The sequence below is a fragment of the Anticarsia gemmatalis genome, chromosome Z (assembly GCF_050436995.1).
Source record: "Anticarsia gemmatalis isolate Benzon Research Colony breed Stoneville strain chromosome Z, ilAntGemm2 primary, whole genome shotgun sequence".
Taxonomy (NCBI): domain Eukaryota; kingdom Metazoa; phylum Arthropoda; class Insecta; order Lepidoptera; family Erebidae; genus Anticarsia; species Anticarsia gemmatalis.
The window spans coordinates 5,896,337-5,922,204 of NC_134776.1; the positions used below are offsets into that span (position 1 = coordinate 5,896,337).

Genomic DNA, 25,868 nt, shown 5'->3' on the forward strand with positions numbered 1-25,868 from the left:
TAGAAATGCCCAAAAAATCTGTTCAACAGACACGCTACGTGGATATGGAAAAATATTTTTCTTAAAATGAATGTTTTGTTTGCAGATTCAATGTATATTGAAATGGGATGGCAACTTTAAAAAATCACATAAAACGCATGCGTAGTTAAAATTTTAAACTGCTTTCCATGTCCAAGTATATGCTATTGAGGAGTTTTAACCAATAGGTATCGATCGTTAGCTGTTTTCTTGTCTATCGTCCTTAACTATGACCAAAGGTTATTCCTCAGGTCAATGAAAAATTTATCGCAACGCGTTAGCGAATTGGGGAAAGACGACAAAATTGAATGCTTGTTAAGAAACTTCTTAAACTAATGTATATTCCAAACTGGAATAAATACTTTTATGAGAGTAACAATAAGTAGGTAACAAAGTCAAAATAAACTAGAGCAAAATATAAAGTAGTGGAGCTATCTACTAAGTACTGGGCGAAGAAGCTGCTCACTGCCTTCGGTTTTCACCAGGCACAGGACCTTCTAGTTCCAGCACTTACAAAATTAGTCCCAGGGTGATAATGAGCTAACGGCCTACTGCAATTTTATTACGCTGAGCATATTTAATTACTTTGCAATGGCATGCGCTTAAATGTGACGTCCTATAAACGATATTTTTGTCGCAACTAATTTAGAAATTAGGATCACCGTGAAATACGGATCCCTAAAATATAAATGAAATTATTTCGAAACTTATAAATCGTACTTTTGAAAACCCGATGCAGTAAGTTACGGTTGTTTACAAAGTTTACAAACACGATATACAGCAATGGATAGATATATCTAAGCTCGACCACCTGTTGAAAAGCGCGGCTGCGTGTAGGTACCCGAGTACCAGGCACCCAGAAGTAGAAAGTAGTCTATTCTATTCACAATTGACATTAAATGGCAACATTGCCCAAAAAATTTGATAGATTACATTATAAAAGATCCAAAAATATCCATTAAAGTCTCAATGATATCCTATTGTTACAAAGAAATAAACTAAATTAATATTTTAACATAATACCTAAACCAAAAATATGACCCCTGAGAGATGGCAAGTTTAACAAGTTGAACTCAACGCATGCGTCGTTCAACTGAAAGTGCATTCCATGCCCGGTGCATGTGTAACTGAAGCATATAGTCTGACCAATGAGTTTTCAATCGTTAGCTCTCCTCTATAGGAAGTCTTTCTTGAGTCTTCGACTGTTATAGATGTCCTTTCTCAAGTTAATGCTTAACTTATCAAAAACAAGGCTCAGATGCATTATAAGAGGAACGTTATGCCGGGAAAATTAAGCGCGTTGTGAGAAAGAACTCTCTTAAAAAACGTTAGAATGATTGTTGTACCACTGATGAATGAAAATATAATTGAAGAAATTAACTTAAAGTTATCAATTGAGTATTCTTTAATCCAATAAAATGAAATGTATTAAGTATCACCGTTTTAATGAGATAATAGTCGAAAACCGAAACAGCAATGGTGGCGGCTGCAATCTCCAAGTGGAGCAGTAGATAACTCTACTACATACGTACATCATACGTCACAAGCAATTTTTCCTTTACTGCAACCAATAATTGGCATTTTGGTATATATGGGCTTTTACAGTAACATATTACATTAATTCAAGTAATAAGTATCTTAAATTGAGAACCATGCACCTGTCACCGTAGCGTTTGTTTACAAAACAATGGCATATAGCGTGCAAATATAAATACATTTGTATATCCAAGATCTGACAGAAACGCGGGTCGAGAAAGCGCGGCTGCGTGAAGGTATCGAAATACCAGGCACACATGAGTACCAAGAAGACAACATGACTTGATTGGTAATAAACATGTATGACAACATTGAAAATAATCTATTTGCTTAATAATTCCAACGCCAAAAAAATCTTTGTCATAGAATATCCTATAAGAACATTCAAGAAGTGTGTTTTTTCCTAGAATCTATTTGTCGTTTCTAAATTCTATGTTAATTAGAATGGGATGGCAACTCTACAAATAACATCAAACGCATGCGTCGTAGACTTTTTAACTGCATCCCACGTCTATGCATTTGAATCGTTTTGACTCATATAAGGGTATCGATTGTTAGCTGTTTTCTTGTCTATCACCCTCAACTATGACTAAGGTTCTCCCTCAAATCAATGCTTTAAGTCAATGATAAATGTATGGCAGTAAAGCTGGCAAGATTGAATGCGTCTTAAGAAAAGAAAGTCTTTTAAAACTAAAGTATACTACGACCGCAAAAAAAAAAAAAATTAATATAAAGACCTTCAGAACTTTAACGAAGAGTAACAATTTATTACTAACTGGAATAGATATTTTGTTATGAATCGAATTCTGTCATCACGATCGGCAAAATTACTATCTGGGTCTTTGTTGTTTTAATGTACTCATTTGCACCCCGAGATGAAAGGCGTACTAACTAAATGTATTGTTTAAAATGTATGTTCTCAATGTTTATTTACTGTGTAGCACAGGATGCAACAGCAACATTCTGCAACAAGACGTAGTGGTGCTATCTTCGAAGAACTGGGCTACAAAGCTTCTACTGGCTACTACTACTGGCTTCGGTTTTCGCCAAGGGCAAGACCTTCTACCTCCAACACCTACAAAATCAGTCCAGGGCGAAAAAAGCTCTTGGCTTCCGCTGTCTCACTGCTTACTTTTTTCGCTTGGCGAATTTAATTACTTGACAATGGCTTGCGAGTATAATGCCGAATTAGAATCACAGAGAATTAGGACCCCTTAAAATATAAATAGAACTATTTTGACCATATGAATCATATTTGGAGATCCGGTGCAGTAAGTTGCCTTTGTTTACAAACACAATATACAGCAATAGATATATCTAAGCTCGACCACCTGTTGATCATCGCGGCTGCGTGTAGGTACCCGAGTACTAGGCATACAGAAGAACATAGGAGTCAATTGTTTCACAACAGGACATAATAATATAAGATGGCAACACTGTCCAAAACATTGAAAGAGAGCATTACAAAATTTGCAATAAAATAACCATCGAATTTTAAAATTGTTCTTGGAATAAATGAAGGAATTAGTATTTTAAGCATAATAAACAATCTATAACTCTGAGAGATGGCAAGTTTTAAGAAAATTTAATTTAACGCATGCGTCGTTCAAACGATAGTGCATTCCATTGCCGGTGCATGTGTAAATAAAGCATATCTGACCAAGGAGTATTGGCGGTTCTATATCTAATGTCCTTGTTTAACCCATGATTATTGCCTATGCTTTATCTCAAACCAAAAAGCTCAAAATATGAACAAAACATTAATTTAAAATTTAGAGAATTCTAAGAATGTTATCAAAATTCTGGTAAAATAATAATCAAATACAGCCCAATCAAATAAAGGCTCTGGCTTGAATTATCAGTAGCTATCCACCGCGACGTTGGGAGTGTTGAGATTCCATTATTTTCTTATAGGAACGTATAATACGTTCTGAAATACAATCAATAAATCATGGGATATTTATTTTCATCACCTACTCATATCATTAAAATATATAATTATTGCAATATAGCAATAATGTAATTGCAAATCAATTATACCTTTAATAATAACTCACACCTGTCAACTATGCTTGTGTTTACAGTGACTATAGTAAAGTATAGTTATATGCGAATATCTTAACCAGCAGCTTGATATTCGCGGCTGCGTGTTTCTATCCAAGTACCAGGTACACATAAGTTCATAGGAATAAACTAACATATTTTGATAATGTTAAACATGGCAACAATACAACGGATTAAAGGATCTAAACAAAAAATATATGAATATGCCTATAAAATGAGACTTAAATTATTTAATAATGTAAAGAAAATTCAATGTAATTTAAAATGTTAATAGGAATTTTGAGAAAATTAAATGGTAACAAATCGGATAACTGGACCTGAATATTTGTAATATACCGGAGTGCATGTGCAACTGAAGCATGAAGTTAGACTTAATAATAGTATTGAACATTGTTTCCCATAGGAAGTCCTTGTTCAACCCTTGCAAACAGCTGCAATGCTCTGTATCTCTCAAGCCAATGCTAAACTTAACGAATTTCATTCGGTTAAAGTTTTGCTGCTTAAGATACAATTTTGACGGGAAAAATAAATTCATGATTAGGTACTTTAGGAATTTAAGAAAAAAGGCATGGTCTTTTATGACTATTAAAATAATATAATATTATTAGAATACTAATACGATAAGCCGCAATTATTATTAATAACAGAATACAAGAGATTTATTTTTAAGTCAGGCAACTTTCATAGCTGCGCGTGTTTAGCAATAGATTTATTTATAACTAAAGCTATTTCAACCCCTCTCCGATGTCCCGATACCCCATCGCGGCTGCGTATAAATATTCAAGTACCAGGCACACATGAGTGCACAGGAGTTACTTGTAACCATCAGATTCGCATACATGGCAACATTGTCCAAAACATCTGAACGGATAAAAATATTTTTATAAGTTGCCAAAAAACATCAGCCTTTTCGTGTAGACGTCGAAATTTAAAGAGTTTTAAGGAGATAATATTGATGATGCGAACATAAAACCGTAGTATTTAAAGTGTTAGAAAAATGGCAACTTAGCGAAAACAATTTGACGCATGCGTATTGGAAATGGCGTTGCATTCCATGTCCGGTGCATGTGCAACAGAAGCATATTAAGTCTGCCCGAAACGTATTGATTGAGGTGTTCTCTATCGGAAGTCCTTTTCTCACTCTCGTCTAGTGCTGATGTCCGTCTCTCAAGCCAATGTTAAACTTAATGAAAACTTTGTGAAAACTCTTAATGGTGAAAAAGTAAAGTAGCCATAAACTAAAACACCATACATTATGATAAGATATAAACGATAAAACCATTTTTTTTGCCAAAAAATAAGAAAATAAATAATTATTATTATTATTTTTTTACATCTGGAAGAACTTTTTACGCAGTGGTACAAAAATATCCCGGATACATTATTTTTACAAGAAAAAATAAATCTATATCTGTCCTTTAAATAACTTAAGGAAAATTAATTTTATTAAACAAAAAATACTTTGAAAATGAAAAGTACTAGTTTACTTTTTATTTTCAAAGTATTTATTTAAGTAATGGCAATTCATCAATTCATATTTAACGCATGCGCGATGAACTAAAACTGCATTCCATGTCCTGGTGCATGTGCAACTGAAGCTTAATGTCTGACCAAAGAGTAAAGAACATTAGGTGTGGTCAATTGAAAGTCCTTGTCTAACCCCTAACTATCCCTGATGTTCCTATCTCAGAGTAATGCTAAACGAAACGAAAAACGACATAATTACGACTGAAGTTAGACCGGAAAAATTATATTCGACTAAGTAATGTTTTTTCATAACAAAATCGGTTCATAACTATTAATGTAAATAACAAAGAAAATATTAAAATAATCACGAAAAAATAGTCAGCAGTAGAAATAACGTCAATAAAAGAGTTTTTTTTTACGTCATTAGATAATTTTAAAGATAGATTGGAATACAATTTTTTTCCTTAAAATTTTATTTTGTATTTAACTGGGTATCGAGCCTTTCTTTTATTATTACTCACAGCAGCTTGCACAGTCTATAAATGTAAAGAGAGGATAATTTTGCCCTTTGTGTGAAATAGGTTATTTCCCAATTTAATAAAGAAAATGATCATTAAGTTATAGTTTTCGTTTGACCAATTTCTTGCTAATGAAACGAATTTCTTATAGCCGTGCGTCGTCGAAATATCTTTAACATGTGTAACCAAATAAAAACAAATTCAATAGCTGTTGCAGACATAATGCATCGTTACGTCAGGTCATAAATTGGACGTGACTTGGATGAGTCTTTGGTCCTAAAACATTTCCGCTAGGCTGACTAACCTGTCTCCGAATCATGACGTGGCTGACCCTGCCGCGGACACGCACCGACAGCACGTACTCCCCAGGGTGCGCTTGCGACTCACGCACCAGGAACGAGCCGTTCTTGCCCTTCTCCATGATCAAGTGCTCTGCTTCCTTCGCTGACATCACGCCGTGGAACCATCTGTGAAGATAACAAGACACTTTAGTCTCAGTTGCTTTATGCTATTACGTAAGTGAATTATGAAAGCCAGTGTTCCAATAAGCTGCTTTATAAAGTCTTTTAGTCTGTAAAACCCTCACTTGCGCACTCAAAACGGGAAAAATAGTTACAAAACAAAAGGAATATAAAGAATCGTTTATAAATTTTGTTTACACGTGTATCTTTAATCAAACTTGTGACATTGCCTCTAGTAAACCCTGGCCTGCAAACCGTTGAAACCAGTGAAGTTCTTTATCATACCGTTTCTTGAATGAAAATTAGGTATCATTACTTCTTGAATTCGAAGATCACCTCACGATTCATCTTTGCAGCATATTAGTTCATTCATTCATCACACGTATGGTATATGACGTCACTCCAAATTACTTGGATGCATGAACTAATGCTGCATGATGCATATCACAATAGGAAAACCCAATTTATTCTTTTCAACAAAGAGAAGAAAAGATATTGATGATTAATCCATTATTAGTACCTATCACAGCAAAATTGATACTAAATTTCCAACTAAATAGATTTTAACATATCTTTGACGAATTTCTTCAACGAAATAGATAGTTGTTGGTGTTAGATTCTACATGAAAGTGTTAGTGTTACTACTTCTCAATAGCCCCGGAGAGCAGCATGAATGACAGTACAGGAAACATCACGTAGGCTTTACATAACAGATAACGTAAACAGTCTTGCACCAGTAAGTTCCTTGAGGTCGGTATCGTCACTCAAGCGACAATGCTCCATACAAAACGGTATTATAATCAATTCCGGCAAAAAGTTGCCTTCGAGATGCTTTATTAATTATGTACTCTCAGAAGGATGAATACATTTTTTAAGCTGTCGTCGTCCTACTGCTGGGCAAAGGTTCTCTTCCCGAACGAGGGAAGTGTTAGGCCTTGAGTCCACCTCGCTAGATCAGTGCGGGTTGTGAAAAAATAGATGGTTCGGAAGGATAAATATTCTCATTGTATTTTGTTCCGTTAGAGGTTTTAAGGAAACTCGTCTAAGTAAAACTTTTTTGCCGAAACAAAGGTTTGCGGTTCAGTAATCGCTGTTACTAATTGATGGTTTATATTTATTGCAAACGAAGGGTATTTTATTGTACTTCCGTTTGAAGTCCGGAAAAAGGAGTAGACATTTATTGTTTTGGTCCCTATTTAATTTGTAACTGTGTGTCATTTTTATTATTTAAATATACTGTATGAATCATGGGCGTACTAAATATAGTACAAGAGACTTGGAAACGAGGGGGATTGCAACAGGGTTTCTGCCTTTTACTTGGTATAATAATGTACAAATGTAAAAAAATAATTCTACTTTAAACTTTTTAAAGCTTTTGTAAGTTCATAACACAATTACGGTATACGCAATCGTATGTGAAATAAAACGAACCAATATAATAAGGTGCTATTGTAACTTAAGTATAAGTCTGGATACAATTTCCACGCGTCGAACAATATTGTGATATTGTACACTCCCAATGAGACGCCAATTACTTGAAAAGAAACTAAACCTGGTGTGAACACAGCTACAAGTTAATTATTGTTTTGTTTTAATTAGGTATTAACTTGTTGAAAAATAATTTGTCAAATATAAGTTTATAAATCTATGCAAAGGAGGTAATGTAATAATATGTGTATGTAATGTATGTTCTTCTTTTAATAGTAATTATATTCTACTTCTTTGCGATATGTGTATTTATTATTCTTATGCTTTTCTTTAGGGTGAAGAAACAAGAAGTGAAGATTAAGCCAATACCCCAGATGACAATAAGTACAAAGTTGCTACAATGAAAGCATAGATTACTATGAATCATTTGAATTGTTTCGTAAAGTAATATCTCTTTTATTATCAAGAAATGACACCAAAGAAGGTACTTCAAAAACTTTTTTAAAAATACTCAACTTTGTTTTACTTTAAAACATTTGTACGTCAAGGAAACAACGCCAAACTAAGAAATATTAAATTGTCTTATTAACATAAGAATCATAACTTAGAACTTAATTTAAAGTTGTCAAGAAGCTCCCTAGATGGCGTTAGAGGAAAAATTAGATCGCGATATGGTTTCGCTCCCGCGGCTAGTATATAAGGAATTGCGAAACATGCACCCTCACTCCGTACACGCGAGTCAATCTGGCCGCATTGGTCCTAATTGACTGCTGTAGGGAGTCTTAAAATCATAATGTCAAACCTACCTAATAGGTAGACAGGTAGAAATAGTCCTGTAATCAACTGTGTTTGATCACATGATTATTCTGCTTTGTGTACCTATTTCTCACATACCTGTGGAGGAACGTCTCCTTCATAAGTACGTAAGAAAGGCGGCCCTGCCCGCGCCTGAATCAATTATCGATCGGTTTAGGGCCATTACATCTTAGGTGTGGAGCGTTTTAATTGTATTACAGGTAGTTTGATGAGAATAAGATGTGTATACTACTGTATACGGAGTGGCATATTGTGTTACGTTTGGTTTTGATAAGAAATTTGTTTGTATAACTACCTTAATAAGCTTTATAATAGCAAATACATTTAACTATTTAACTACAAATATAATTAAATGAAATTGATGTTGTGATATTTTTCATACTTGAAAAATATGTATAGAAACAAAGAATTTATCAATTAATGTCTAATTTCGATCACTCCGTATTTCAAAACTATAATTTAAGTCAAGTGAATGTAAAGTAAATTCACTTTTTGATTTTGAATACTGTATGATTTTGACCTTTGAATTACAAACCTTGCTTCCTAATCTCAAATATGCTTTTTTAATCATAAACTTAGTTATAAAATGTAAATACTATCCTTGTGCATTAATCAAAAATATAGCCTATAAAATACGAACACTGTGTTTAATTTCAAAAAGCTCTTATTCCAAATATTGTTATTCCAAATAAGTGATTCAATATTTTTTGCATTATACTACTACTATTAGTACTTGACGAGAGGTTATACCTATGTGGTACCTGTTGTCAAATGTGAGACTACTGTATGAAAAAAATACCTAACCTTTTGCTGGAGAATGATTAAACCAGGGAGGATTCTACAGAAGTCTGAAGCGAGAACTCATTCATCGAGTATTTTTCAGTTAATAGAAAATACTTGACGACAAGATATTAACGAACAAAATGTCGAATACAACCAACAACACAGCACAATGCGCACGACACAGGAAACAGCCAATCGAGATTCCTCCCTACACATTTTTACACGGGCCTGTTCTTACGGATACTCTTTGAACAGGTATTACCATGACAACACGGGACTTCCCACCCTTGTTCCTTCCAAACACCTAATTTGGCCTATATTTGACCTCTCCTCAAACAACACACAAGTTCGCGAAGTTAAAAATAAAGTTCAGTCTTCTGCAATTTCGCACACGATTTTTTTTGACCTTGCTGTCCCTCAATCATGGAAACTGACCCAAAGTATTCCAGGTTCTAATCATGGAAAGTATTAGTCATCAATCGCTTGCACAGCCCAGTCATCAATCGAAATATGCAACGACGAACTCGTCATGACGATCTGCAGTTTAAACGCAAGTGGAATCGGATTAAACAAGATTCGGAGGGATCTCTGTAGACTAAGAATTGTAATTTTGACGGAGAAGCAGTGTGGAGAAAAGTCCACGCAAATCGAAAAACGATGCAGCAAAACAAAACCCAAAGTTCAAGTCCATTCAATTTTAAAAGTCGCTGTTGACACTCGCTGCTTTAACTAAGGTTATATAGCATCAAGCACGTGGCAGTCCACTCTCCGTGACCGACATAAAACAAATGATATATTTATATAATCAATTATAAGATACTTTACATGTTAGTCGACGCACCTGCATAATCATAATCATTGACAAAGTATGTCGAAACGTCATCAATGTACTTGTAAGTGATATGGCATTGTTTACGTACCACAGCGCTGCTGTACACACGCCGATAAAGGAACTTTCCATCGCTGATTGAAAAATATTAATGTTTTCAATGCCACTGGTTAATTTTCATAGCTCAATCATATCTCGGAATAAGTTTTATATCTTTGTTTTTCAAACGTGTATCGTTCTAATACTGCACAAAGATCTTCTCAAAGGTTCAAAAATTATATTCCTGTTAGTTTTGATACTATTCATGAAGTATTTTATATCTTTCAGCGATTTTAAGGTACGCCTTTTATTGACGCCTTCTTTAGATCACTTTTAAAGCTGCATTATCAAAAATTTTGGAAATTGATTTGGTTTCTAATGATGATTATACTAAATTTTCATTGTTGATTGAACCGGGATAGTCAAAACATCGATATATTGCAATGAAACTGCAATATTAACATTGTTTCAACAATTTTGTGGCAAAAAATTCAAACATACCGCGTCACTTGTCACCTGACACTTTACTTGGTGTTACCAAACTCATTATGAAACTGATTACAAATACTTCTGAGTTGATGCTATTTCTTTTATACCATTCTAAAGAAGTAAACATTATTGATTTTCCTAACTCGTAAAATCAATAAAGGGTCATTGCCCTTTCTGTTTAAACTTGAACAACATCCATCATATCGTCAAGGTTACCTCACAATAAAATAGGGGAGATTTCGGGTCAAGGGCACGAGGGGTGAATCTCACCCTCGTCATGTGAATATTTTGCACTGAATATATACACGTAATGTTGTGTTCTGATATTACGATATACTCTAAACAGGTTTGTAAAATATGTGCTGCGTAAAACGAATTGTAATTGTAGATACATTTGACGGCTTGACGTGCACAGCGTTCTGTCATCGTGTTTGTAAACTGCTAGACTATGAAAGTGCGTTAATTGTTTGTTTATTATTTAGAAGTCATAATAAATGCGTTGTTATTATTGTTTATGAAGTATTTGTGTAAACATCATATTTTAGAGACTTTGAGGAAATTGTAACACAATTTACATAAATGTTAGATAGTTGCAAAGGTGCATCCAAACACGATCGTTTTGTTACGACTTTTTCTGTAGAAATATCACAGAATTTGATCAGTAGTGATATTATTTTATGATTACACAATGGAAAACCCTAAAAATTCTTCCAACTTTAATCTTGAAACTCATTCAAACTTAACGTAACGTACGTGTCTCAGAAGTTTTTATGTCAAATTCATAAAGTAATCAGTAATTTATAGTTTATCAGTTATTTTTTTCTTTGCCTTTTTAGAATACTAACTTAACTTTTTTCTACATTGAAATCACTTTTTTAAACAAAACATAGTTACGACACTTTTCGCATCAGCGTACAATGTTCCAAATATTGATACAAGGTACCTATACCGAAGATCATATTCGCCGATGTATTCAATACAACTCTCAGTAAATCGTGTCAAGTATTGGGAAGGAAATCATTGTTCTCTCATTAGCGTCAGTGCGGAAACAATTTAGTCAAGATACGACTGTACATACTGAGACATATCTGTATGACGATTGTTTATTGCGTACGAATTTATTAATTATATTTTGCCGAGATAAAAATGCCATAGGTATGTTATTTGAGGAAAATTATTTCTGTCTGTCTAGTTACGCGTAAGAACTAGTCTTAAGACAGCTTTCTTGGGATATTCCCGACGGTAATATATTGTGCAATTGACTTGAGAACGGGTTCAAGGTTTTTTCTTTTTTTTATCGTAGAATACCCGTCCGATTATAAAGTAGGGGCCAGTATGTCATTCTCAACTGCTATAGACACAAATAATAAAGTTTTCTGTACAAATAGTAGCACACCATATTTCCTCCCTCTTAGTACCGTAAATCGGGGTGACATAAGGAAAATATGGGGTAATATCGTAACGTCGTCGTTTCATGTCCAGTACTTAGTAGTAAATATTACTATAGCTAGAATTATATCATTTTATTTTAAAGTTATACCCGTGTTTTCAAAAGTCAACGCGTTCTATCGTCACTTTAAATTCATTAAGCACCTAACAGAAGGGGACACGAAGCTGTTAGAAGATGAATCGTTACTTTATAGGCCCTTTTAATTTGTTTAACGCTAAATGATGCAGCTATTATTATGCTTTAAGTATGCTCTAATTAACGTAAATATCTAGATTTGCTCTTCTAGAACGTAAGTATAAAAGGATCATGAAGGATGAAGCTGGGAATTGTTTTTCTTTAAACAATTAGATCAAACTGAGTCACAGCCAATACCGAGTGTAATAGACTTATGAAGTTTTCATTTCAATTTTACAATCAGGCTTGTGGGAGATTCATCGTAAAGATACTTAACGGAAACTTACATAAGCCGTGGGATAATTTGAACCATTATTTACAATAATAATAAAATTAATATAATTTCAAACCTGTATTACGAGATTCTTACCTTTGTTGACATAACTATGGTTTCTCACAACATGAACGATTTATTTCTATCGACAGGTACAGGTAAAACCTTGTATTTTTTAATTGCCTATATTTAAATGACATCGCACTAGCAGGAAACAGGCTTATGTGTTAACCGTTAGTTTTTACTATGTGTAATACCCATGAACAAAGTTAAGTTGGGTAAAACCTTCTTCGTAGTGAACACCGGTTGAACGGTACGAGCTAAGGTTTGTTTTTGCAGCCTGTCTTCTCTGCAAATTGCCATAATTAGGCCAGGCAATTAGTAATTAAGATAGACATGAACTAGTATGTGGATGTCAGCAGCTTGAATAAGTCCTCGCGCGTAGAAATATCTGTTTCAAATCGAGATCAATGTTCTCATATTTAGAACAGACCGTCATCTGCACATTCTAATCATATCGTGTTACTCGTTACTCTACATTCAATATAGTGGTGCAATGTTATAATGGAGTTATTTAGCCAGATTACAAATATTTACGATCTAAACTAGCAATAAAATGAGACCAATCCTAAGAACCTAGGCTATACCTACCTGTAAATAGGTTACTATAAAACTTTAATAATTTTAGAGCAAAGCAATTTAAGTTCAAAAAAGCCCATTAGACCAGAAACAGAATTGCAAAAAATGGAAGATTTGGACTACACCACACTAAGTTGTGTGACTATTTTGAAATAATAGAAGAACGCTCGCATTAAGAGCAGAAAAACGGCAATAAAATACTAGGAAATCAATTTTATACGTTTCCGAGTACAAAAGACAAATGGCTCAATATACTGTATGCAGTTAACATGCAAACATCGACCTCAGTGCGAGTGTTTCATTAAGCAATACCAGAGCCCTGTAGCCATTAACTAAGTAGGGCTGTTGCTACATGCATAAATTAATGTGTCGCATCACGAACGTGTCGAGAGTAATCGTCTTGACGTTGCATTTCACAATTGCTGATGCTACCACTAATTCATGGTAATTAAAATACGTTGAGGAAGAATTATCACTGTTTTCCTCGACCACCTGTTTGTATCTGAGTTGCTCATAGTTCTGTTCCCTGCTCGCTTAAGCAAGTTTAAACCCGATAGAAAGATAGGTGTCCGCTTTTGACCGTTAATCTGAGCACTTTATAAGAAGTACATGTTTTCGTTTCTAATCTTTGCGTCAGGTTTTTCGTTGAGGACGCGTGGCATTAAGACATACTTTATTACAGGTATGGACGAGACTCGATCTGACAAATATTTGATACACGTCTCATTCGCATCGCGTCATTAAAAACAACGATGAGTTCTAACCATTACAAATATCTAACCGATGAGATTAGATATGTTACTGTAAAAGCCCGAACTGTGGTAAATCCTAAGATTTTCCGGTAAAACCTAAGATTTACCAACTCTCAATGGTAAAAGTCCGAACAAGCCAGAGTTTAAAAACTATGTTACGATATATAAAAAAATCCTCCTTCATAACTATGTTTATAACTATTTCACGGTATAATTATATACTGTGACATAGTTATAAAGAAGGAGTTTTGGGCATAGCGACATGGGTAGGTTAGGTTAGAAGGCTAAGGTGGGAGCGAGCGAAGCGAAGCTCCCACCTTAGCCTTCGTGGTTATTTTTTTTTAACCACCCAGAAGGAGGAGCCCCGCGAAGCGGGGCTCCGGCGACATCTCGATATCATCAAGTGAATATAGGTAAAAGTTCGAAATAAAAGAATTGTTCGGACTTTTACCATTGCGAGTTGGTAAATCTTAGGTTATACCGGAAAATCTTAGGATTTACCACCGTTCGGGCTTTTACAGTAACAGATACACACAAACATTAGGTGTATAATGTAACTGAAATCAGTATAAAGACGAGGCATTGGTCATAAATAGTTCTAAATAGTCTGTAATACCTTGTTTCCGGAAGTTTATGACTATCTTATTTAGTGTTCTCCTAGTCATCCCATGGTAAGGCTTTTGCACTGTACTTAGGTATCTGTAATCTGTGCCATCCGCTGACTAAACTGTTTCGTTTAAGTAGCCATAGCTTGGACATGTCGTTTAGCTAATAAGCCCCTATTTACTTACAGCAAGTAGTTTAGTAGAAATTAGTAAGACTCAAGTAAGATAAAGTGCCTGACTATAAATGGCGGAATTAGTATTTGCTGTTCGTATTAAACCACAACTAGATCGCAATATAAGGCTTTGATTGTAAAAAGTGACAGGTCTACATACTTGTCTTATTGTTCTACGTGACCCGGTGTCTTTCATACAAGAAACGGCGATGTGATGAGGTGAGAAATGAAAATGACGCGATACGTCTTATTGCGAAAAACGGTCGCGTCGTGAGGAAGGAAACATCGTTCTACTTGACATGTTGTTTTACGTGAGCAACACGTACGTAGAACAACACCCCTTCTTAAAAACATACAAGATAGAAGAAGCAAGCTATATTAGTTTTGAAGAATTAGAATATTTAATTAATTTTGCTTTATTTTCTTTTCAGTTACTTTAAATACCACTTCTCTACTGATTTAAAGTCTGTCCTCGATAGACTGTGTTGAGCACTGTTTAATCAATTCCTAGCCAAATACCTACTAAAAGGCCCACTGGGAATCTTCCAATGTTGTCAAAGTACTGGTCGATTCCACTCCATTGTTTAAGACAGTTTAAGTTATAGTATTATCAAAACGACAGACACTTTGTAATCGCGTGCATCAAACCATTATCGTTTTATCACCACTATGCATTATAGTAAATATAATATTATTATATGATTTGCATAACTATTGTATAAGTACGATCGGACGGTAGACTACATCTCGTAAACCGGTCCCGCAATTTATTCAAGCACCTTGCGGATGTAAGGCTCTGCACACACACTCGAATTACTTGCACCTGGGTTTTTTACGAGGAAAACTTGACCCGTAGAATCTCAATGGTATTTCGAAAATGAATACAAAAAAGAGGCGAGAAGATAATGTTTTACGTTTATTTATTGCGTATTTGAAACAAAGGTAATCGACGAATGACATAAACAGTGATTGTTTTTATATCAAAGCAATAACTTTCAACAGAAACATTTTCATTAGTTATAAACCAGCCGAGAAACGTCGACTCATCATCTCAGAAAATCACAACTACTGCAAAAAATCAATAATGTATAACAGGTTTTACTAAGGCAAATCAAAAATATGTGTACATATTAACAAAGTAAGATTTGTTTGCGATCTTTGGATACGCGTCTTAAGTGAACTAGTCGTGCGCCCGCGCCGCGATGTCGACGCGCCGAGGAAGCGAAAGTGTTCCCTTTCGGCAGACCTTCGGAAGTGGACGTACTACGCCTAACTTATTGTGAAGGAAATAAAACTAAAACCGCGTTGATTAATTACACCGTGACGTAGGCCTGTTGAGTAATTATCACTCGTTAATGAACTGAGACAGTTTAAGTTTTAAGTTATGTTTAAGTTCAAGTATTTCTTGTTCTACTTAATAATGTATAATATGTTTCGGCACGTGTTATAGTTATTAATCTATATAAATAAAAAGGTATCACCGAAGCCTATGTACCACTAGCTGACCCGCGCAATTTCGCTTGCGTCACTTAAGAGAGAATGGGTCATAATTTTCCCCGCTTTTGTAACATTTTTTACTGGTACTCTACGTCTATTGGTCGTAGCGTGATAAATGGGCTATCTAACACTGAAAGAATTTTTCACATCGGACCAATAGTTCCTACAACATAACTAAATTGCAGAATATAATATATGTTTGTAAATGTCTGGACAAGGTTTGTATGGAATCGATGGGACCAAAATTATCACGGGTTTGGAATCAATGGAATAAAATAAAATTGTATTATACCCGGACGAAGTAGGACCAGTCCGCTAGTTGTACACGAATTACAGTATAACGAACGGATCATGTTCTGTAATTTAATTTTAACCAAGCCATTTTGTTACAGACTATTAATAATGTTATTTTCGTGAACTCAGAGTGCAAGTTGTCATATCCATAACTTGTAGATACTGAACTAATACTTTAGATATGAAGACATCTGTAAACCATTAATTGGGACATCAATAAGGGCTCTTATTCGCTGTTGAAGTATTGAGATTTGAGTGCTTCTGAGGCAAGATAAGATATATTACAATTACAGAATTGTATCAATAGGTCTGTTGACATATAAACTTATATTGATAACTTTAGCTATTTATTTTTCTGTTAGACAAATCAGGCTGTAAAAAGTTAGTAGAGTATTTTACGTGTAAAAGTGATAAGCTACTAACCGACTATCTAATCAATATAAGAGAAACTATTAAGATATTTAAGATAATATCGGTAATTAAATCTGTAATAGAAGAACAATGGACAGTCCCCACTGAACAACATGCGACAAATGAACAAAATAGATAAGCCTCATTCCTCATAAGGAAACGAACTTAAATTTAAGTGAGCATTAACGACAATAATGCGTAGTGCGCCGGCAGACAAAGGAACATAAATTTTCGCTTAAACATATACTTCTTGCAAAAAAGAGTTCCGGAATGCCGGAAACGATATATTTTTAAATACTCATGTGACTTGCCTCCTTACATACTTCGACCCGCATGTAAGTACAATCAGCTACAAAACCACTGTTTTTTATAAAACATTAATAAACATATCTTCATATATATAATTCTTCTGTAAGTGTGTATGTCACTGAACTTCTCTTAAACGACTGGACCGATTTTGATGACAATTTTTGTGTGTGTTCAAGGGGATCTGAGAATGGTTTAGATTCACAATTTTGTCTGCTGGACAGTGTATTTTTAATAAATTTTTAATTTATTAGTAACGTGTAGACAGGACAACGTTTGTCGGATCCGCTAGTGAATATATATAAAATCACAACTTATTTCTATAGATAGGGGTAGGCAGAAACCAAAGTCGTTAATTGACTGTCCCCCGGTTTCTGAGGTACATTTAGCGGTAGTTTATCCATTCAATAGCGTTTAAACTCATACAAAAGAAACTACAGTTCAAATAATGTTTGAGTTACCATCTCGTTCTAACTGATAATGCTCTCCGACCGATTTTAGCAATGGCGACCACTTCAACTTCTAATCTAGCTGAGATGACTTATATGGCCTTTATTTCCTTGTTCTTATTAATACCTGGATAAAGTCAGATGAAATTGTTGGAATTAAAGATTTCAATCAATGTCAAAGGTTTTTGTGGATTGATGCATGATTAAGAATATTGGGTTTGGAAGACTGAACATGGTTTACATCTTTTACCCCCGGTTTCTGAGTACATTTAGCGGTAGTTTATCTACTTATTCAATAGCATTTTTTGTATGAGTTTTAACGCTATTGAATACATAAACTACCGCTAAATGTACCTCAGAAACCGGGGGTTAGAGCTCTACACTGTAAATATGTATTTACACTTGTAACTTTTGATATGTTTTCGCTGTTGAAGTAAGCTCGTATAAACAATTATGTTGATTTAATTAACTGATAGTGGAATAAATTAGCAATATCAATGCGTATCGCAAACTATAAAAAGAGACTATAAAATTTTATATGGGTCAATGACATAGTTTAAGATAACGCATGGAGAGAGGTGTTAAGGTTGGAATCCAAGGGAAATGGTAGACGACAATAGTTCACGATTTATTAGTAAAGTTATACAAAATACATACATATTTCCCATAGTGGACGGCGGAGACCACTTGGTACAATCTTTACCAACCTCCCTTGCTTCGTTCATATCCATACATCTTGTCATACAAGACGAAAGTAGAATAAATGCAGTAGAAATGCGCTCATTTTGCAGTTGGTGGAATAACTTTTAATGACAGATTAAGGTAAAGTTCTCAATGAAAATGAAATCTAAACGTTTCTTTAATACAGTTGCAAGAATTACCCTTTGCAAGTAGGTAGTCCTTTCAAAAACAATTCATTTACGTCGAAGCGTTTCAAGTAATATACGTCACGAAACGGAATCCTAATCTCCCAAACTGAAGAACTATTCACGTTTCCTCACGACAACTAACAAGCATATCAACACAGTTACTATGAACAATAATGTATTTATTTGAAATGTTAAACGTTATTCATTAAAATATATTATCTTCAGCTTGCATAGTAAGATCGCCACGATTTATTCGTCACGACTTGCGGTATGGGAAACACTGGTACACGTGAAAAATGATTATCTTTGATTGATTAGTATTTTGTTCTGTCTGCAATATGGCGTGTGTCGAACTATTTATCATTTGATGATGATATTCTGGTAAAGTTAAGCGTCAGTTCAGTTATTTCAGAGCCTGCGACTACCGATTTCTTTCTTCCGACTTTTCGAAGTTACTCCTTTTAAAGCTAAAATGTTATACATGCGTTGTTTAATCGAAGGCATACAATATGAATAAATAAACAACTCAATATTTTATTATAAATTATTATATACCAGCACTATAACATTTTTAGCTTGTTGTAAGTAGCAAACTGTACAAATAAACCAAAAGCAACCTTGACTATGATTTCTCTTAATAGAGTTGTCACGAAAAAAATGTATCCAATAGAATTCGTAAAGCAACCTGCAGTAGCTAAACAGAGGCCCTTACTACATATAATAGTTTATTCGGGACTAGAACACAGTCATCGGCTGCTCGAGGACAAATACCCGCGGTACTTTGTCCAAATGAAACATTACTCCCGAACCGATTGACGTACGCGCACCCCGTATGTCGAGTGTAAATGTGAAAATTATTTTAATTGTCCAATTATACGGAGTGATGCCGTGACACCTTGAAATTCAATGAGTTTACGTCCAAATAAAGAGCTACTTTATAAACAATGAGTGATAAAACAGTAAATTAAACGGAGGCGATTGAATAATGCATGCTGTAGCTTTTGTTAATCTTGGCTTAAAGCCGCGACGCTGCTCGAAAGAGTTTGTTTATTAGCTTCTACTCGATTTACCCCGACTTACAAACGCAATGCAATGCTATGCAACGTGACCTGATAAGTCAAGATGCAAAGATCCGTCCCGCTTCGTCCCTGATGGCTTCTTCGGACGCAAGTATCGTCAAACAACGCATTTATTGTTTGATTTACTGCAAAGGTGCAAACCAAAAAATTACACGATTATTTGCTTTACAAAATGGGGCAAAAATCTTTTTTCATTATTCGACCAAAACCTAATCAAATAAAATATTTTTGTACTTATTACCTGAGTAAAGTAAACAATGAAAATTTAAACATCCTGTCAAAACATTTACTTTGGGCCTTGTCGATACCTTTTATAGCTGACGATGCAGAAACCATGTCATTAAGAAACGCATGTAATATTTAACATTGTTGCGTAATCTACTTGAGACACAAAAATATGTTCATAAGGCTCATAGGGAAATTCAGGTAAATATTGCATTAAATAAAAAAAAAAATAACATTATATTCGACAGCATTTCGCTTTGGCTTTTAACAAAATAGTGCGCGCGCTGAAATCCACACCATCTCCCCCTTGTAAAAGTATTTGTATCAGTACAAAAACTAGAACGGGTGCATGCAATGTTGTTTTTAAAATATGTTCTTAAATAAGATCGAGTTACTATACATTCTTCTGAAAGTAGCTCCCGTTAAGAACTCATTCATATTTAGAATTTTCCAAATTGAATTTTACTCTTTACTCTATAAATATGTACCTATGTAGTAAGTTTTCGTAGCTTCTATAAGACTCTTGATAAGTCTGGCTTCTGCGGCTATATGTATTATAAAGAATAATTTTACTTTACCAATATTATTGGACTTTTAAACACGGTTGATAGGTCTGGCTTCTGCGGCTATATTATAAGGAGTAATATTACTTTCCCGTCATTTCAGTACTTTTAAGCCTGGTTTCCACCAAAATTGAATTTTAAAGTATGCAGTTCGCGCTTGCGAGTTTAACGAAGTCATTTGGCTTAGGCGTCAACTCGGGCAGCAAAAAACTCGGCCTTGCCCGAGATTACTATTTTCCGAAATTAATGTCGTCTTTTCGGCCAGTTTACTCCTAACAAAGATTATAGTAATAAATTCTGCAAATACTTCACAATTTTGAAAAGTCCGTCCTCAGTATACCTAAAGATCAGTTTAAAAAAGCCAAACGAAATAAATTATTTTAATTAGACTTAACAAAAATATTTAATGTATAAAGCAATGTTTTTTTACATTAGGTACAATCGTCATGAATCAATCGTTAGGTATAATCGTCAATTCAAAAAATATATCCAAACACACAAAGCCGCGGCTGTTTATTTCATTTTTCGCAAGCTGTATGGAGACAAGCAAAGAAGCATGGCTTGGCTAAGAGTAAATTGTTTAAACCTCATGTACGTCGTTGTATCGCTTTGTCGTATCTTCCAGTTGAATATCGAAATGATGGTTGGTTGTATATATTGGGTGAATGCATACAAGATCCGAAGACTACATCATTCAATAACTATTTTAAAGAAACCTGGTTAATGAACAAAAAGCATTTAGACGACAAATGGTGTTTTTACCAAGTCAAAAATAAAACAAACAATGTAACTGAGTCATGGAACTCGCGACTGAATAAAAAAGTAAAACCAAAACCTAACATCGCTCAGTTACTACAAACACTTACAAAAGATTTTAATTATTACATGACTTTTTTCAAAAAAAATAAATATGTAACTAAAAGGAGAAATGAAACTATGAGACGTCAACAGAAAATAGAATCTATACTGAATGAACTTATCGATAATGAAATAACGATAGGTCATTGCATAGACAAAATTGCTTTATGTCTGTGTTAAAGAAAAGCCGAATCGAAACCATATTTTGTTTATGTTAATATTTTGTTTTTTTTGTTATTGTTTTAGTTTAAAAATAATCATGACGATTGTACCTAATGTAAAAAAACATTGCTTTATACATTAAATATTTTTGTTAAGTCTAATTAAAATAATTTATTTCGTTTGGCTTTTTTAAACTGATCTTTAGGTATAAAGAGGACGGACTTTTCAAAATTGTGAAGTATTTGCAGAATTTATTACTATAATCTTTGTTAGGAGTAAACTGGCCGAAAAGACGACATTAATTTCGGAAAATAGTAATCTCGGGCAAGGCCGAGTTTTTTGCTGCCCGAGTTGACGCCTAAGCCGTCATTTATGGGACCTTCCGCTCGCGGTGGAAGCCGGGCTTTAGTTGTACAGCTCGCTACTCTTACCTTCCATCTAGTTTTCTCATACTAACGTAATAAACACCGAGTATATGCGTAACAGTAAAGTTTCAATATCTATTTACTATTCCGTGCAATGTTGCAAGTAAAAGCAGCAGTTGTAGGGGTTTATCCAAAACAGGTGATGCGCGATGACATCACTCTTAGTCATCTAATCGACTCGATCTGGATGGCGATGTAATGACTATTGCTCTAGAAGTCTAGAGTTATAGTTTCTCTGATACCCTTTTTTAGTACACAGGATGAACAAATTGTATACACTTTAATGTCTAAGGTCCGTATCAATAGTAAAGCAAGTTTCGGTTTTTGAAACTCATTTTAAAATCGAAATAGGTACTAAGGTTCCATAAATAGATTTTCTAAGTTGATTAACCAGTTTATTAACTTTAAACGTAATTTTATTGCTCTCACGTGTTACAGATTTTTCAGACCTCAGTATGAGGCGCAGGCAATCGACTTTAGAATTTGGTAAAGCGATTTACAGATAGGATATTTAAGTTTATTACTCACTGAACAATCAGTGAGTAAGTAAAAATGACAGTTTGCACAAGATGATCTGAAGACTTCATAAGTTGTAACGTCGGAAAGTTTACAGAGAGTGCAGTTTTTAGTTAACATTTGTGCTAGAAAAGAAGTTGATCTAATCTCGGAAACAAAACTGACTAACATCGCAGGGATAGTAATTACTACACGTCTCAGAAACTACTGACAGTACAGGGAATCTCTATGAACGGGTGAAATCGCGGTCAAAACTCTTACATACTGCAAGATATAATACGAATAGCAAAATATGGATCTTTACAATAATACTAGAAATAGTCTGAACCAAATAAGATGTGAGTTCGTCGTTTCGTGACGCGATCACTTCGACCCACGGACGATTCAAAAAGTCTTTGTTTTGATACCGTTTTGGGTCACACAAAAAAGACATATTAAAAATCAAGTGTTCGTTTGTTTGCTTTATTTTCAATGTCCAAAAACGTAAATAATGATTCAGGTTAGTTTGTATTGCGAACAACAATATGGTATAATGACCTGCACTTGTAAGTCTATGTTGTTACATAAGGATAGAACATTGTGTTATTCTTCTTACGGTCTAGTTAATAGTTTGGTATCATTAGTCTAAACAATTACGTATTGAAAGGTGACTAGTCCTGCGTACAACTACGTACAGTCAGCTCCTAAAGACGATTAACAATTTCATATTTTAAAAACAATTTTTACAAAATTTTAATAAGTAATTTTGTAAAAATTGTTTTTCCGGTAAGTACTGAATCAGTCCCAATTATCAATAATTAATTAATTTATAGAATAATTCGCATGCTTCGTAATGTAGGATTTGGAAAGATGTGATTATGTTGATTATTCTGCAGCTACTTTTTGGAGCTGACTACATGACTTGTAGTAACTCTATCGTTTGGTAGAACTTTCTGGTCATTTCTCGAGGGACACGATGCTAGCCAACTATTATTGAGTATCAAATTAATGCAAAAAGAATCAATACAACATTATTTATTGTGACTACTGACTTTTTTATCGAGTTTGTGTCATGTTTTTATAGAAAAACTACTATAGCCCATTAGCACTTCTTGCCACTATACTTACGGATAATTTTTGAACGAAAATATGATTGCCGATTTTGACATTTAACTTACTCCGACTGTTATTTTTAGGTAAACAATTGAGATCTATTAATTTTATTCAGTGTTGTTAAAATGCAAACAAATTTTACCCCTTAGTGTCCCACTGCTGGACAAGGGTCACCCGGAATAAAGGAAAGGTTAGGCCTTGAATCCATCACGCTAGCCAAGTTCGACTTGAGGACTTACACACCTTCAAGAACTATTCTCAAGAACTCTCAGGCATGCAATGTTGCACCACGATGTTATCCTTCACCATTGGAACAAGTGATAATAATTATCTCTAACTTAAAAAAGTCATTGACAATGTGTTTCAATGCAAAGGTGAATTTAATTCGATCTACTATGTATCTGAGTTGACTATAGCAATAAGTGTAACCGCTCAATGGCCGGTCAGTATTACGAGCATTCAAGTTACCTAGAGCGTTTTATTCAATGTCTAACGGCAACCGTGCAAATATTGACTCAAGTGTTTTGACCGAAAATACGAAACATCTCGTGTCACTGTTACTTTACAAACTGTTTGATAATTCTATATCAAAGTACCTGTGGTATATACAGATACCAGCGTCTATAATATAGTTTTATTTGTAAAGAAATACTAGTATATATTTGTTTTAGAAGATTACTAAAAGAAATTACTAGCTGAACATAATATTATGAGGTTTTGTGTGGCTTCTGCAGTCTGCATGTCCATTCAGATATTTTATATGAAATTATTTATTGCCTTTATTCAAGAAGAAGATAGATCAAAGCAAAACACAGTTTTACAGCCGCGTGTCACTTAATTTGCGCGATTTTGACAGTTGTTTAACTGTCATTTTAATTAGCAGACGGATTATTATCTGATAGTTAAATAGAAAACTGTGAAACGGCCCCTAAAATGTGGTAGCCGAACTAACAATTCTGATAAACAAAGCATAACATTGTACAAGATAAAGACTCAAGCAACTGTATTAATCATTAACTTCATATCCCAATCAAAATGAAAACAAAACACAGTCACATTCTTTCAAACATTTTCCTTATCGTGTGCAAAATAACAGCGGGATTTTATTCATCCAAAGTACAACAACCTACCGAAGGTTTTTTAAATACTTTATTGACGCCGAAGTACCGTTGACGAGAATTATATTAATGTTCTTCATGGTATTTTGTTTAAGGAAACGATCGCTTGCATCACCTGATGCAACTATTAAACGTTAAGATTAATTTCCGTGAGTGCAAGAGTTCCTACAATTTTGATTTTCGATACCGTCACTTTTTTTGTTTGTCTAGACTTCGGCAGGGTCAAGAAATGATGTATTGATTTTTTATATTGTATTATTGTTGTTAAGTTAAGCCTTTATTTTATAGGTTTGCTTTAAAATCATGAGTTTTAAATATTTATCTCATTTTCAGATGCCATTAAATTTGCATGATCTGTCATCTGTGCCCTATATGTTTTGTTAGACTATACACACAGTCACAGACTAATATACCAATAATATAATTTCATTTAAGTTAAGTATTGAAGCGAATTCTATAAGCATAATTAAAAATCAAACATTTTAACTCAACAGACCTCTAAAAATACAAGAACGAGAGATACGATCAATTAAATATTTAAATAACAAATTCAAAATCACATTAGTATAATTAAAATCTTCGTATTCTATAAATATAGAAACAGATTCTTCGCAAATGTCAAGTCAATTATGAAACATTTAAACAACACATAAACATAGAAACAGATCGGGAATTATACCAGTTTGTATCCTTCTTTTGGTCTAATTTTTATGCTTGACAAGGATACAGCTAGGCGTTAGAAAGGGAGGTAGAATTCGCATGTTAGTTTTTTCTTAAGAGCGATTAACCTCAAGTATGTACGCGGTAAACTTTTAATGACCCTGTTTTAATTGCGGCAGACATTGAGTGTCTCTCTTCTTTGTTGCAACATTATACTTCAAAGACTTTGGTTTTTCTTATTTTCTTTTTGAAGATGTTAGATATACATATTTTCTTCTATCTCAATAAGCCTACTATTACTCCTGAAAACAAAACTTCGTAAAATATTTGAAGTGTTCGTCTAAAAATATATGTACATCTATACTTAATTTAATCTGGCACAGAATAGGTCACAGTTTTGATTCAGCATATATTTTTGTCCCCTAATTCAATAGACGTTTTGTCGTTAGAAATAAACGATTATTATGATTATATGTTAACAACTGTTCTGTGTTGCGTCGCGCTAACTTTACTAGTTCTCGATAATATTAATCTTGGTCTGACTTTTTTAAGATAAGTTTTCACAGGTGCAAGAAAGTAGAGCTTAGAAATACAGAAATATTTCCTAGCAATCGCTCTACTTCTTCCCTCAAAAAGTGTCAAACAAAAACGAGGTTCCCAAAAGCCACAAATACGGCTATCTAAAACAACAAAAAACTAAGTTTCCTGTGAAACACCTACGAACAAAACTTAAAATAATTGGTTTCTTTCAAGTTTCCGCGGGTAACAGATAACAGCTGATATCGTGGTAAAGTTTACTGTTCGTTAACGATCACCATATTCGTATAGT

General features: G+C 34.2%; 1 protein-coding gene across 2 annotated transcripts in view; it reads right to left on the minus strand.

Moving 5' to 3' along the window:
- Positions 1-25,868, minus strand: part of LOC142986480 (tyrosine-protein phosphatase non-receptor type 11-like) — a 77,695-nt gene that overhangs the window by 48,880 nt on the left and 2,947 nt on the right. For both annotated transcript variants that reach the window (XM_076134995.1, XM_076134996.1), the window contains exon 2: positions 5,908-6,070. In XM_076134995.1, coding sequence (XP_075991110.1) covers positions 5,908-6,070 — 163 coding nt within the window. The remainder of the gene's footprint in view (positions 1-5,907; positions 6,071-25,868) is intronic.